Source organism: Mesocricetus auratus, unplaced genomic scaffold, assembly GCF_017639785.1.
Source record: "Mesocricetus auratus isolate SY011 unplaced genomic scaffold, BCM_Maur_2.0 Super-Scaffold_100025, whole genome shotgun sequence".
NCBI classification, from domain to species: Eukaryota; Metazoa; Chordata; class Mammalia; order Rodentia; family Cricetidae; genus Mesocricetus; species Mesocricetus auratus.
This window is the reverse complement of record NW_024429206.1, coordinates 19,248,632-19,264,332: the sequence shown is the minus strand read 5'-3', so window position 1 is coordinate 19,264,332 and position 15,701 is coordinate 19,248,632. Positions and strand designations below refer to the sequence as shown.

The following is a 15,701-nucleotide window of genomic DNA, read 5'->3' as shown; positions in this document are numbered from 1 at the left end:
CGATCTGCTGTCCCTATGGTTCCAGGTATACGGAGACAAAGACGCAGACGGCTTCTACCGCGGAGAGACTTGTGCCCGGCTCGGCCTCATTCCCTGTAACATGGTCTCCGAGATCCATGCAGATGATGAGGAGATGATGGACCAGCTGCTGAGACAAGGCTTCCTCCCCCTGAACACACCCGTGGAGAAAATAGGTGAGCGCAGTCCCTCAGGCTCTGCCGCGCTTATACTTTGCAGTAATCCATGGGGAGGGGGCTGCAGCCCCCAGAAGCACAGGCCACACAGTACCTCTAAGGATTTGCGACCCCTTCCCTTCTTGTTGGGCAAAACTCACTCTGCAAGGCAGTACTGCAATACACCTACATGCTTTAGGAGCATTCACATATCCTAATATGGCATGCGTGTGTGCATGCACACACACACACACACACACACACACACACACACCTGATGGAGGAAGTGCAGCTAAAAGTCTTCTTGTTCTCGTTTGCTTTTTGTTGTGGTAAAACATCAAAAATGACTTGTAGGAAAGGGTTTATTTCCAGCATTGACAGAAGCTATGTTGGGACCATAGTAGACTGCTACTTACTGGCTTACTCAGCCTGCTTTCTTTACAACCTAGTGCCCAGGGGTGTCACTGCCCACAGAGGGCTGTTCCCCATCCGTATATTAATCATCAATCAGGACAGATGCCCCCCACAGACATGCTCACAGGCCAATCTGATAGAGGCAAATCCTCAGTCGAGGTTCCCTCCACGCACTGTACAGTTAGATTAATAAACTAGGAAGGATGGGAGGAAGGGTGACAGTAGAACTGGTCAGTATCGTGACATGACCCTTCCTTGTGGGACCAGCCTACCCCCCCTCATCCATCCATCCATTTATTTATTTGCCTTCCCTTTATTCAAGGGGCCCTGAATCTGTAATTAGCTCAACTCTGGAAACTGGTTGATGGACTGTGATTCTCTGTTAGTATGTTCCAATATAACCCTTCCTTTCATTTGTTTTTGAGTTTCTCTGCTTATACAGATCAAACAGAAGCTGGGTGGGCTTATCTATTTTGTTCCAAGAAACACCATGATTAATTAGCCTATCCCCAAAGTCAGGCCATTGTAGGCATTATTTTGCCTGCGCTGTCCATTATGGTAACTGTGTTTACCTTGCCTTTGGTGATTCAAAGCTGCCACCTGGCAGTGCTACTCTTGGTGACTCGAAGACACTACCCCCAACATATGTGATAACTCACCGGAACTGTACCCCTAGAGCCCCTGCATACCTAGAAGGTGACTCTACCAAGAGTCTTGTTCACTAGCAATTATTCACAGCTTCAGAAGCTTGGGGAGGGGCCTTGTGAATCCCGTAAATTTCCGAGTGTTCTGAGCCTTGTAAGTTTCCTTAGCTTTGTGAGTCTTAAGAGCTTCAATCTTCACTCCAGGAAAGAGGGATAGCTGTGGCTTTTTCTCGGAGCAATGGTCAGAACCCCCAGGTGCCTACTAGGCTTTCCCAAGTCATAGCCACCTGGTCCACCTGGTGCCTCAGGCCACTTGGGTTCATTTTGGGAGGATGGTCCCCTACTTCATGGAGCCCCTGTGGTATGGTAGACACAAGGAAGAATGTTACTGTGAGGGTGAACAGTCTAGAAAAAAAAGCATTAAGCACTGGAGGCTGAGACAGTTCTCCCAACCTGGGGATATTAGCAGCTTACACACACACACCCTTTGGGCACTGAGTGGAGTCACCACCGATTTGGGGATCTTCACAGCTGGATCTTATGGTTTTGCAGAGAGAAGTAGAAGAAGTGGCCGGGGTCACTCTGTGCCCACACGAAGAATGGTGGCTCTCTATGACTATGACCCAAGGGAAAGCTCCCCCAACGTGGATGTTGAGGTACCAGCCAAACTTCTTTCATGCTGACCTGGAGCTGCTACCAGTGTCTTCCTGGCTAAGCTTCCCATGGGCACCATCTTTAGGCCATGTGCCTTTAGGTCTCACCCTTGTCTGAGCATTGTAGAAAGGGAGGTTCAGTGACAAGCCACTCCAGAGATGATGGCAGTCACATGCTCTGGCTCGCAGCCAGCCACAGAACACAGGTCCACATTTTTTAGTTACCCATGGACAACCGAGGTCCAAGGATGCCAGTGGAAACTCCAGAAGTCAATGATAAGTGAGCAAATGGCCATTCTTAGCCACACCCACAAACTTCCTCCACCCCATCCTACCCAGCTAGGAGTCATCGTGATCCAGCATAGTGCACAGGTTTGCTGCTGAGAATGTATATATATTGGAAGAGCAACACACGTCCCACACTTATTGGGCATGGCAATATGGAGTCCCTTTTAGCGAGAGGCTGATGACGGTCCCACACATGGATATGAAAGATGAGAGGGAGGGCTAGTGTTCTTGGTGTCTGGGGTAGCCAGGCACCCCATGGCACACAGGCAGAACATGATCAGAAATAAGGAAAAAAACCTCAGAAATAAGGCTGAGGTCTTTGCCTCCAGAGTCCCCCACCCCAAACCAGATTGATCTGGATTCCTACCCACAGGTTGGTTTATCAGCTGTTGGCTGGGGGACCTTATCACTTCACTCTTACCAGAGACACAGCCCTATTCGTATTTATCCCCAGCTAGCTTTGTTTCTCCCTTCTGCTGGGCTCTGGTCCGAAGAAGGGTCTAAGGACAGTTTGACTCCTGGACACAGGGGCTTGGGTTCACCACTCTCTGCTCTCCCCAGACTGGGATCTGATACTTGACAGATTGGTGATGAATTGATGGTGGGGCTGGGCGATTTTCTTGGTGCTGAGAGGGTGTTTACCGATGGTCCTCGCTCTCCAGGGATGTTGCCCAATCTTCCAACTGTATAGAGTTACCATGCGTCTAGATGTCCTGTGCATTGCCAGGAGGTGGCAGTGACCTTTAACCTACTGTTCCTCTGGGGCTTACTTAGAACAGACCCTTGCCCAGCTTTGAGCACACGTCCACCGCCATCCCTCAGCTTTGCACCCCATGCCTTGACCTAGTTGAAAAGTCAGGTTAATTCCCGAACAGCGGGAAGAATCCAGGCTCTTCTCTTAGCCCTGTCTTCTGTTTTGCAGGCTGAACTTCCATTCTGCACGGGAGACATTATTACCGTTTTTGGTGAAATCGATGAAGATGGATTTTATTACGTAAGTTTTTTGGAACATCAAGAAATGCCGTTCGTCTTGTGGGTCCCATCTTGTGGGTTTGCTCCCTCTTAAATTAACACGTAAGCTGTGCAGGGCACGCGTCATGTTCTGAAGCACTTGCCTGGCTCGCTGCCTCTCTGAGCTGAGTTCTCTTTTGTATATGATACAGAAGTCTGGGGGCCACAGTGACACAGTGACACATGGCTGTAACCCTGGTACTTGGGAAGATGAGGCAGGAGAATTATAAGTTCAAGGCAAGCCTGGGCTCTGCAGCTAGATCCTGTTTCAAAACTGGAAGAAACATGGGGGAGAAGGAAACAATGAGAGAAAAGGAGAAAGGGAGGGAAGGGGAGAGAAGGGGAGGGAGGGAGAGGGGGAAAGGAGGAGGAAGGGAAGGAAGCTAGTATTGTGGTCTCTTGTTGTTCTCTACTAATTATAGTATTTTCTGTGTCTACAAACCACAGACAAAGCAAACACAAAATTGCCACCATCCAAACATTTACAGAACAATTTGATTTTCTAGGTTATTTATGGCCTGGGTGCTGGGGTTTCTTTCCTGGAGAATAGGATGTAGAAACAAACATGTGGAGAAGCCCCAGCTTCACACACCTCCCCACACCTCCCCTCACTCATAGCCAAACCCTCAGGTAGACCAGCCCTGGCTTCATAGCACTCCCTTCACCCGCAGCCAGACACCAGAGTTACCCTTCCTGCCCAGTCCCTGTGCCAGCCATGCTGCTGCCCTCCTGTTCTACAGCTGTCTAACGAATAGGGGAGGGCATATGGAAGGTGGAGTTATAACTTCCTGCTTCTGTAATTGGATGTCCTCTTCATGCCCCCCCACCTGTGGCCACGCTGTGAGGCTGCTCCCCATCCCCCTCTATGGCCTCCTGAACATACTTGGAAGTCTTGCCTTTCCATGCAGTGGTGGATGGCCCCAGAGGGTCCCCCTCCACAGCCTGAGGCGTGCAGGGTTTTAGAGCTCTGACCCTTTGAGCCACCAAGATTTCACAGCAAGTTTTGGTGGGATAGCCACACTACCCTGTAGATTTTGGTGAACTTTCTATGCCCCCGTGTGGGTTTTGGTGGGATAGCCTTGCACAGAGTGATAATGTCTTTCTGTAGGTCACGGTGTCTGCTCATTAGCGTTTCACTGTGAGAGCAGCTTTGTTCTATGGCTTTGTATGAGGTCTCAGTCCATTGTCTTTGTGGATGGTGTGTAGAAGGCTCATCACAGTGAGTTAGTTTTAGTCTTACTTCTTCAGTTCTGTGCTTAGTATTCACATGCTAACTTATGGCTATGTTTAGTTTTTTTTCTGAGTTAGAGCATTATAAAGATGATTTCTATAGTAACCTGTCCTGCAGCCGTAGAGCTGGTTTAGAGGTTAACCATACCTGCTTCTCTTGCAGAGGACCCAGGTTTGGTTCCAAGCACCCTCGCCTGGTGGCTCACAACTGCCTATAACTCCAGCTCCCTCTTCTACTCTCCTCAATTGGCTTTGCACACATGTTGCATATACTCACACAATGCATCCGTATCATATATGCTAAATTCAACTTGTATGGAGGACTACATAGACTGTAGTTCTTGGCTCTGCTCTTTCAAACTCTGTATTTTTATAACACATTTTATAATATATTCAGGGGAATACTTTTGTAGTGAACCTTGCCCCTCCAGCAAACCCTTATATCTCTGTTTAGTGAAATCATATGCCATATTTAGGTTAGGTTCAGGGAAAACTATCAAGTCTGTGTGACAGTGACTACACTTCCTGTCATCTAGCTAAAGAATAAGAAGTTTTTACTCCTTTTTAAACCGTGTCTTTAAATCAGTCTTAAGAATTTATGGATCTTACTGCTATTCTCTACCCTTGAGCTATATCCCCAGACTTTAGCTTACTTTTTCATTTTGAGACACAGTCTCGCTATGCTGTCCTGAGTGGCTCCGTCACAGACTTGTGCCTCCAGGCCTGGCTGCAGATGACTGTGGCGGCACTGAATCCCTCTTGAGGATGTGTGTATTCTCCATGAACTACTGTCTTGAATGCATATCTGTTGTCATCAGCTGATTCTCTTGAGTGCTCCAAACGATGACTGTTAGTCTCTGATGTTTATAGCTGTCACCTCCACTTGCTGTCTTACTTTCATAACACTTCAGTAGCAGGCGTGTCTACACAGAGTAGACATCTATCTTCCTGATACAGAGTCCTGATTTAGTTTACTAAATTTTTTATCATTAACCCGTTGACTGTGGAATATATATGCACATATAGGAATATATGCATAAGCATATATATACATACATACATACATATATACATGCATGTAAGATGAACAGGCTTGTTTTCCTGATTTCTTAGTACACTCCTCACTACTGCATGGGAAGGCTACTAAGTTTTGTATTTTAATTTGCATTCTGCCACTCTTCTGGTGGTTCTTATCAACTGTAGGGAGTTTCCTGTTGGAGTCCTGGGGTTTCTCACATACAGGATCATGACATCTACCACAGAGACACTCTGACCTCTTCTTTTCCCAAATCTTTGTTTCCTTATCTCGTTGCTCTAGCTAAGACTTTCAACACCATATGAAATAGAGAAACGGATACCCTTGCCTTGTTCCTGGTCTTAATGAAAATACTTTGAAGTTTTTCCCATTTAATATAATTCTGGCTGTAGGTTTGTTATGTGCAGGTTTTATAAAAGACATTTGTCTTTAATTCCACATGTCTCCAGGACTTAATATGTAGGGTGTTATACTTTGTCAAAAGCCTTTTCTGCATCTATTAAAATGACCATGTGATTCCTCTCCTTGACAATATCCTGCATCTCTGGAACAAACCCAACTGGGTCATGGTCAATGATCTTTTTTATTAACTGATTAACTATGGAATATATATGTGCATATATGCATATATGTGTGTACATATGCATGCATATATATACACTAAGTTGGGTTGTTTTTTTGCTTTCTTTCTTCATACACTCCTCATTAGCATATAAGAAGGCTCTTGAATTTGGTTTGTAAATATTTTGTTGAGAATTTTAGCATTTGTATTCATCAGAGAAATTGTGCTGCTATTTTCCTCTGCATTGCATATTTTTCTGCTTTTGGTACCTCTGTCATACTAGCTTCTTTAAAAGACCTTGGCAATGTTCCTTTTGTATTTTAAGGAATAGTTTGAGAAATGTTGGTCTTACTCTTCTTTGAAGATCTGGTAAGATTCACCAGTGAATCCATCTGGGCCTGGACTTTTTTTTATGTTGGGAGATTTTAATCATTGCTTTAGTCTCACTGTTACAGATCTAATTAAATTGTTTATCTAATCCTGTTTTATTCTGATGGGTCATATTCATCCAGTTTATTGGAATATATGGTTTCTAAGGTAATATTCAATGATTTTCTGACACTCATTGGTATCTGTCATAATGGCTCCCTTCCCATCTCTAATTTGGGTCTTTCCTTGCTTTCTGTTGGCTAAGGGTTTGTGAACCTTGCTCCTTTCTTCAAAGAACCAACTCTCTGGTCATTGACTCTTTGCATCTTTTTCCATTTCATTAATTGCTGCCCAGATCTAATTATTTCTTTCCATTTGCTGATTTGGCATGATCCTTTTCTAGAGTTTTCAGGTGTCTTGTGAAGGTATTCACTTAAGAGCACTCTGATTTCTTGATGTAGGCCTAAATGTAGCTACAAACTGCCCTTCTAAGACTGCCTTTGTTGTATCCCAGAGCTGCTGGCATGTTATGTTTTCATTTTCATTTGATTTTAGGGATGCTTTCATTTCCATTTTGATTCCTCATTCATCATTCAATTGTATGTTGTTTAATCTTCGTGAACTTGTGTATGCTCCAGGGTTCATCTTGCTGTTGATCTGTCTTACTCCACTGTGATCAGAGAGGATACAAGGAATTACTTCAGTTTTCCTGTATTTGTTCAGATTTGCATTGTGTGATATATGTTTTAAACCAAGTTTCATGGGTTTTTGAGAACAATATGCATTCCAGAGTTTTTGGATAGAATGTTCTATAGGTGTCAATTGAGTCCATTTGATCTATGGTGTCATTTAATTCAGATGTTTTTCTATCAAAACAACCTGTCAGCCACTGTTACTGTGCTGGAATTATTCTGTGACATCTTAGCAGTACTTATGAACTTGGATGCTCCTGTGTTCAGGAATGTGTAAATGGTGATGTCCTCTTGAAGATTGCTCCCTTAGTATTAAGTCACCTTCACTATCTTACTAGTTTGGTTCACATCTATTTTGTCAGCTATTAGAGAAGCAACAGCTGTGTTTTGTTTTGTTTTGCTTTTTCTAGTTCCCATTTGTTTGGACCATGCTTTCCATCCTTCTGCCCGAAGGCAGCATTGGACTTTTTTGATAAGGTGCATTTTTTGAGGCAACAAATAGATGCTTCATGTGTTGTTTCAATCCAATTTACAAGTCTGTGTCTTTTGATTGGATTCTAATGATCTCAATTCACCTGGAGTTGCTACTGAAAGCTGTGTGCTTATTCCTGCCATTTCGTTGATTTAGCAGTGTTTAGTTTTTCTTAGTGTTACCGCAGTGTGGTTGGTAGTTCTTCAAAGTCTCATGGTGGATTTGTTTCTCTCCTCAGTCTGAAGGATTCCTTCAAATATTATCTGTAGGGTCAGCTTAGTGGTCACAAATTCCTTCAGTCTTCAACAGGGAATGTTTCAACTGTGATCATGACAGATCCCCCTACTGTGTGTAGGAGTCTGAGTTGGCCAAGTTGCCTTTCAGAACCTGAAATGCATTTTCCAGACCAGCCCAATTCTAAGACATCAATTGCCACATCTGCTATTACTCTGACGGGTCTGTGTTATTTGCGACTTGGTGTTGTTCTCTTGAACATCCCTTTATTGTTCTGTATATTTAGTGTTTTGATTGAAACATGAGGGAGGTTCTCTGGTCTGTCTTTGGGGTCCGGTTGAGCCTCTCTCCCTAACTCTGGAGAACTGTAAGTTTTGAAAATGCTTTCTATACCTTTAGAGCCAGATTTTCTTCTTCCTATGCCTATAATCCAAAGATTTGATCTCCTTAGGGTGTCACTTATGTTTTAGAATTCCCACTTAGGATAGATTGTGTAGCTCAGTATTTTATCATTGTCCTTGCTGGATAGTTCCATTTTTTTTCCTACCTTGTCTTCAGGCTCAAATATTCTGTCCTTCATCTGTTCTGTCAATGAGACTTTTCATGGTGCTTTTTTTCAATTTCTGGTACTTCAGATGCAGTTTTCTTCAGCATTTCTTTGTTGAATCCCTTTTCACGCTGTCCATCACCCTCCTTATTTTCTCTGGATGTCTGGGTTTTGAACATCCCTATGATTGTGATACTGAGTTGTGTGTCTGGGATTTCATTTAACTCATTCTCACTAGATGGCACTGCTGCAGGATTAGTGATTTTTGGAGGGGTTCTGTGTCTTTGTTTTTCATGTTTTTTATGTCACCATGATGGGATTTATGCATCTTATTCTTGTTGCTTAGTTCTTTCAAATTTGCTATTTTCTTTCAGCTGCTGTATTTTTAACATGCAAGATTGGTACAGTTGATTGTGTAGTTCATAAATAACTTCTCAGTCCAGGAGCTATGAATGCTTGGGGCTCTGTATTATTCCCTGGGTGGCGTATTAACCAGGAAAACCACCACGGCTACTGGGTATTGCTACCCCACAGCTGTCAGACTCTCCAGTTAACCGGGGCCCTTGAGGTGTCAACCACTGTTAGAAGATAACTAAGGAGTATGGAGTGCACATAGGTTCATTTAATGAGATTGGGAGTGGGAGGGCCGTATGGTAAGAGGGAAAATGATTAGGTATTAAGTTGACTTTGAAAAAAATGAGATGGATAAAGTGGAAGGAGGGAGAAGCTGGCATATTGTTAGGGTTCACAGATCTTAGAGAGTGTTAAATCTAAGAAGGGGAGAAGAAAGATGTAGGGAGTGTGTGAGGTATGGCTGAGAAAGTAAAATTAGTAAACTTGGGTGGGGGTGTAAAATAGACATCTTCAAATATGAGCAGTACACAGGCAAAAGCAACGCTATGTACATGCATTTGCAAGGTTGGAAATTATGTAATAGAAAATAACAAAGAACATTTACAGTTTGGCTTGCTGGCCTAGTTGTGCTGAGTTGACAGGGGAAGTTCTCCGATCCCTCTGGCTCTAGAAGGCTTCCATTGCTGTGTGCAGGAGGGACCTGTGGGAGTCAGTCATCTCTGTGGCCTCAGTGTTCTGGTTGAGGAATGGGAACTTGTCCTTTCTCGGTAGTTCTCTTGGACCCGTGGGCCCACCCTGGCCTCTTCTGTCCCTGCAGGTGGAGTGTGTTCAGGGAGCAGCTTTTCCCTTGCAGTTTGTGCTGCTGTCTCCGGGCAACTTGATTGGCAGGCAGGCTGGTGTAAAGAGGGCTTCCAGCTGAGCTCTGCTTCCCCGCAGGGATTTCCCAGGCTTCACAAGCTGCTTGTCTCTTCCAGGAGGGCACACTGAGCTCTTTTTGTTTCTCGGGTTTTGGTGGTAAGACTTCCCGCCTAGCAGCTTACCCAGAAATCCTTGAAGAATCACTTTCACAGCACCCGGTTCAATTCGGCATGCATGGTTGTGTCAGAATGGGGTTTCCTCCTAAGTCTGACTATGCTGTGGCATGCCTATGTTGATCCATTCATCTACAGTAGACGTGTTGGTTGTGTTTGGCTTTTGGCTGGTGCAGATGATGTAGGCATAAACATAGCGCGTGCGGCTTTCTGAGACCCGTCTCCAGGTTTTGAGGTGCACACCCTGAGGGGGACCCCACCACACTGCTGCACAGCAGCTATGTCACTGCATTCCCACCAGTGCTGCGTGTGGGTCCAGTCTCCACACCCTCCCCAATGTTGTTTCCTGGTTTGGGGAGCTCCCGGGAAGTTCTTAACCATTCTCATCTGAAGAGGAATAGTAAACTACACTAAGTATACAGGAAGGGATGTCGTATGATACTTTATTAGGGAGAAGTCGCTTACATGAGAAGCCGAGAGCTTGAGGTCAGCGCTCTGCTGGTCTCCAAGACTCATCCTCCTAGCTCTTTATGTCCCCGCCCTCTCCCATGTACCTGTGACTTTGGGTGTGATCAGTGGCTACAGGTACCTAAGATCTCTCCCTACACTCATCCTGATGGCGTAGGGTTCACGTATGTGATTTTTACTTTTTGTATCTGCAGGGGTAGGGTGGGCAGCAGATGCCATGTGGAGGTCAGAGAGAACTTGGAGTTTGTTCTCTCCTTCTGCTCAGTGCAGTGGGTCCAGAGATTGAACTCTGGTCGTCATTCTGATGGCAGGCACCTTACCTGCTGATCCCCCCTGTAGTATAATTTGTGTTTGCCCTGTGATGAGTGGTGTTGTGATCTTCCCAAATGGCTTTTGGCCATTTGTCTATTCATTTGAAGAAATGCCCATTTTTAGATGTCTTTGTGTGGCTGCTGTTCTTTACATATTCCGGTTAGTAACCTCTTGCAGAAAAACCAATATAACTACATATCCCTCCCTTGGGCCTATCATTATGTACAATACTGGTTGTGCACTGTAATGCTTGCAAGTTCTTTGAGGTAGGCGATTGGGGTCCTAGACCATCAATGAAGAAACACAACCCCGTGTTGTCAGGACCAGCCAAGTTTGTTTTGTTTTGGAGCGGAGAATATGCTGTTTTGCCCGGGCTAGTCCCAAGCAGTCCTCCTGCTGCACCCTCCCAAGTAGCTGGTGGTGTTATTTTGCTAGTTACTGGTAATGAAACAGAAACCGTGAGCTGAGTCAACAGTCCTACATGGAGTTTATTGGTAGAGAGGAGAAGGGGCCAATGGGAGGGGGGAGGGGAGGAGAATGGCACGGAGCTTTAAAAGGGGAAGCCACACATGGGCACTGAGTCACGCAAGGAGTGACTGTGAGTGCCCTGCCCGTCATGGGCCGGGGGGGGGAAGCACAGGGTCAGCATAATGCTGGAGTTCCACCAGGCATGAGGTGCCCTACCAGCCAAGTTTGAACTTGGTGTGCGCACTTGCAGGCAGGCTGGTGTTGGGAGCCCTGGGGATTGAGTGGTGTGACTGCTGGGGAATTGCACTCACCGAACTCCCCACTAACCTGATGTGTGCAGGTGTGTGAACACAGTTGCGTGAACACAGCTGCAAGCGTTTCTACCACTTTAAGCAGAGGTCTGCCGGGGTGCACACTCCTCTCCACCTTGTTGATTCAATTTTTACAGCAACAACACGCTCATATATAAGGAGGAAAACCTTCTTTGTCCTTTTGGATCCTTCAAGGAGTGGCATTGGCTGGGGTCACTGCTGTTACAAGCTCCCACTGTCTTAACACCCTCAGCCATTTTGATTTTGATATAGGATCTTGCCAAGTTGCCGAGGTTGGCCTTGAACTCCCTCAGTATCCCAAACTGGCTCAGTGGAATGCAGACACCAGCAAGTGCTTCACCATGGAGTCATTCTCCAGCCCTAGAGGATTTGGGGCTTAAGAACCAAGGAGCGGCTCCAGGCAGAGCTGAAATAAGATCTACTCCTCAGTCCTAAAACGAGCTGCACTTGATAGGCCAGAATAAGACCTGTAGAGGACTGAAGTTCCCACTTCCCGGGAGGGTTGTGAGTTCAAGGCTGGCCTGGATAACTGAGACCCTGTTTCAAAATAACTAAGAGGACTGGGGGTGCGGCTCAGCTCAGCAGCAGAGCGCTGGCCTGGGATGTGATTTCATACCTCGCTCAGGACTGGGCTTTTCATGGTGCAGACTCTGGGGAGAGTGCTTACCCAACATTCATTCAAGCCCTGCCACTTTTAGCGGAATTGACTGGTCACATCAGACCTCTTAGGGTGTCCTTACAGGAGAAATAGGCTCTGGAAAAAGAAGTGGCTCCCTTGACCCTTCCCCCACCCTTTGTTTACAGGGAGAGCTGAATGGGCAGAAAGGCCTCGTGCCTTCCAACTTCCTGGAAGAAGTGCCTGATGATGTGGAGGTCCACCTTTCTGATGCTCCCTCCCACTATTCCCAAGACCCACCCATGCGCTCCAAGGCCAAAAGGGTAAGCCAGCCCCCTTAGCCTGCCCGCCTGCCTGCCTCCCTCTTCCCCTCTCTGCGGTCTGGCGCAATCTTTGCATTGCTGCTTTCATGACTTGGGCCCCACCAGCATCTACCCTGATTTTCCCCCCTCTGTCCTTCTTTGGGCATTGTGCCCACAAACGCTTAGCTCCAGCTTGTAAGTTGGTGTCCCACAGAAGGACCCTTTGGTTTCAGTCAGTCTGCCTGACTCCAAGGCCTGCCCTGGCCTCCAAGATAGGTGCACAGTTCAGCTGACAGAGAGTGAGGTTCGGGGACCTGAATGCCACTGCCGCCCCCTTAGGGCTCTAGCTGGCAGGGCTTCTGTAGCGTAGCACGCCTGCCTGAGACTGCATTCTCTTGAGTGTCTCATCTTTACGTTTCGCCATCACTGCGAGTTCTTATCTGTTGTATTTTACGTATATGTTTTTATCTCTTCGCTCATCTGCTTGGACATAGAAGAAGAGTGTTCATTTCACACCCTAATCAGGCATGTAGCCTTCACGTAAGTGAGCAACCGAAGACACCTTAGAGAGATACCGGCTTAAGCTACCCTAAGCGGACAGCGTGGTAGTCTTAAGACTTCAATGTGGGCTTAAAGAAAGAGAGAAAAGAAATATGTCTCAAAAAACCCATTGGACCTAAAGTATTATAGGTTATCTCACCTGGTCTCAGTTGCAGACAACTGGATTCATAGTGAAACCAATCATCTCCAACAATCATTTTTAAATATGTCCATTGAGAATATGGGAAAGGCCAACCTTGGGAGCATATTTCTTAAAGCCGTTTGTTTACAGAGTGCGCCAGTGTGTACTCACAAGGAAAGCTGCCTATTGCATTGTTAGCCACCCTCAGTAAAAGCACAACCTGATCCGTGTGTTTACTGTAAGCAAGTTTGACTCAAAGACTAATAGCCAAGACAAAACTTTGATCCCAGATCACTCCCCCAGCGAGGGGCAGCCTTGGCTCCGGGCATGCCAAAAGCTGGCTGGAACACCCAGCTGCAGCAGCTCGGCCTTAGGAGCAGGTGTTCCCTCTCCTCAAAGCACAACTGTTCAGCCCTCACGGAGGGGAGAGAGGTGCCGGCATACCAATGCAATACTGTCTCCTGACTTGGCAGCTCCCATGATTGCACTAGCTGGCCCCATGGTATCTTCAGGTGTGCTTTGGGGTGCACCTAGGTGTTCTCCATTAGAGTTAGACCTTGATTTTTAAATCCAAGCAAGCTTGGGGCCCCCCTTGCCTTGTACAGTCCATATGCCCACCAAGGGCCCAGCTTTCACTTGCCAAGTTTTACTCTGGGGTGTTAGAGAGGCCTGGTGATTATTGGCCATGCTCAGGTATATGCCTAGCTCCAGAATCACTTAAAATTGGTACTCTGTCCCTGAATCAAATTCCACCACTCCAAAGCACTGTTGGTTGGCGTTTTTTTTCCACCTAAAAGTCTCTCAAAACCCAACATGTGCTGGGGAAAACACACTGCTCTATTTGGAAACGGTCAGAGTGTTCAAGAAGGGCCTTTGAGCTTCCTTAGATTGCGATTAAGGTTCATTTCAGCTTTTTTTCTTTCAAACAGTGTGCCATCCCCAAAGTTTCTGTAGGACTGACTCTACCTGACCCAAGGGCTCACTCCACACGGCAGGGTCTTCCTTCTTATCTCTTGCCTAGTTCACGGTCCATCCAAATTCCCACTGAGAGCTTTGGCTTTACGATGATTGATGGGTACTCGGCCACCTTGCCTATCCGTCTGATTGACAATAACTTCCCCTGCTTTTAGTCTGAATTTTCAGAGTAAATTATGACCTGGCTTTCTTTGCCAAAGCGATGGCCACCCCGTCTCCCAAGACAAAGACAGCGAAAGCCCATGGAGGCCAGCCTCTCTCTGAGGGGCCTTGGGAGCGGGCGTGGGCTTCTCATGGCATACTTTAAAATTGAAAGAAGAAACGAACCACCCACCCTTTCCCCTGGCTGGCGGGAGATGGGGCAGTACGCGTTACCGAGTGAATTGTTGTTGGCACTGACACACTCAATAAAACTGTCGCAATGTACCTACTAGGTTCCTCCCGAGGGTTCAGGGACAGCAAGGAGAGCTCCATCCCCCACAGCCCATCTCCATTCGGGGTCACCTACGTCATCTATGGGTTCTGGTAGTCCTGGGAGAGGCAGGGAAATGTCCTCGAAAAAGAAAAAAGGGCTGCTCTCCAGAGGCAAGAAACTGCTGAAAAGGCTGGGTGCGGTGAAGTGACCCGTGAGCCTCCGGACAATTCCAAATCCATGTCACTTGCTTTAATTCCAAACTAGGGCTTTCATGACTCCCAAAACCCAACCTCGACCTCCCCCGCCCCCAAAGCAGTAGAGAGATGCACTCTTACACTACCATACACGTAATACCATCGGAGAGATAAGGGAGGGGCTGCTTTGTGGTCCCCTCCTTCTCCACTCCCAAGGTTCTATTCAAGGTCTAGGGCGGGAGGTGGGAGGGGCAGCTGGCTGAGCAGCAGGGGAGGGCAGGCTCTCTACAGCGCCCCCTACCTGCAGTTCCAGCCTGTACACACTTGACATCAGCCCTTACAGGATTTCTGACCTCCCCCACTTCTCAAGATGCTTGCCTCATTATGCATTACTGTCATTTCCACTCTGGTCTTGAAATTCCTAGTTTAATTCGCCTTGATGTTCTGCCTTATAACTGCACAGTGGTTTGTACTGTCGAATAAAAACGCCGTGTATACTTCGCATGTGTTGTGCATTCCTGGCTCCATCCTCTCTGACACAGTGGCTTCACATCCCAGTGGCCTAGGCCCTACATTTTCAGATGCCTGCCTCGGTCTTTCAAAGCCAGCCAGCACCACACAGGACATGTTTACTTATCCTACCACACTCAAGAGCCAAGGAGAGGGAGCGCCCAGCAGCATGCATGTCCCTTAGCCAGCCAGCCAGAGAGCTGACAAGCTTTGCGTTCAGTGTCCCATCCTGTGGCTTTTAGATTTCTGTTACTTTCATTGTTTGTTGAAATGCCTTGCCCTGATAAACCCACCAACAGCACACACAGCAAAGCCACCACACGCTTCGTTAGCCAGACCAGGCTGAGCCTAAACTGAAATCTCTCAAACACAGCCCCACACGTACCTTCATCACTAGCCTTGAACAGCAAGCCTCCCAAGATGCTGGCAGGTGTGACAGTCACCACTTTGTAATTCCTGTCCACTGTAAACTGTTTTTACTCTTTATACACACTTTTCAGACTGCCTTTCTTTTGTAATTTCTGGAAGGTTTATAAATGAATGGCAAAGCTTTCCCCATTGTGTCTTCAAAAACTATATTGTAAATTGTAATACAATTGTATGTGGTAGATTGATTAAAAGGCTGTTTCCTCAGTGTGTGAAGTGCTGTGTGGATGTGTGCATGTGTACAGTTAGGGTGACATATTTTCTAGAAATAAACTTTGTTATTTTGTACAA

At 46.4% G+C, this 15,701-nt stretch overlaps 1 protein-coding gene across 7 annotated transcripts in view; it reads left to right on the top strand.

The window, feature by feature from the left end:
- The window catches only part of Rimbp2 (RIMS binding protein 2), a 171,648-nt gene extending 155,947 nt beyond the window's left edge, over positions 1–15,701 (top strand). For 3 of the 7 annotated variants that reach the window (XM_040731246.1, XM_040731249.1, XM_021233313.2), the window contains 5 exons: positions 26–194; positions 1,784–1,887; positions 3,095–3,166; positions 12,095–12,229; positions 14,300–15,701. In XM_040731246.1, the coding sequence (XP_040587180.1) occupies positions 26–194; positions 1,784–1,887; positions 3,095–3,166; positions 12,095–12,229; positions 14,300–14,488 (669 nt within the window). In that variant the 3' untranslated portion in view covers positions 14,489–15,701. Of the gene's footprint in view, positions 1–25; positions 195–1,783; positions 1,888–3,094; positions 3,167–12,094; positions 12,230–12,702 lie in introns of all 7 variants that reach the window. The other 4 variants (XM_040731248.1, XM_040731251.1, XM_040731247.1 and 1 more) reach the window with 2 other exon arrangements.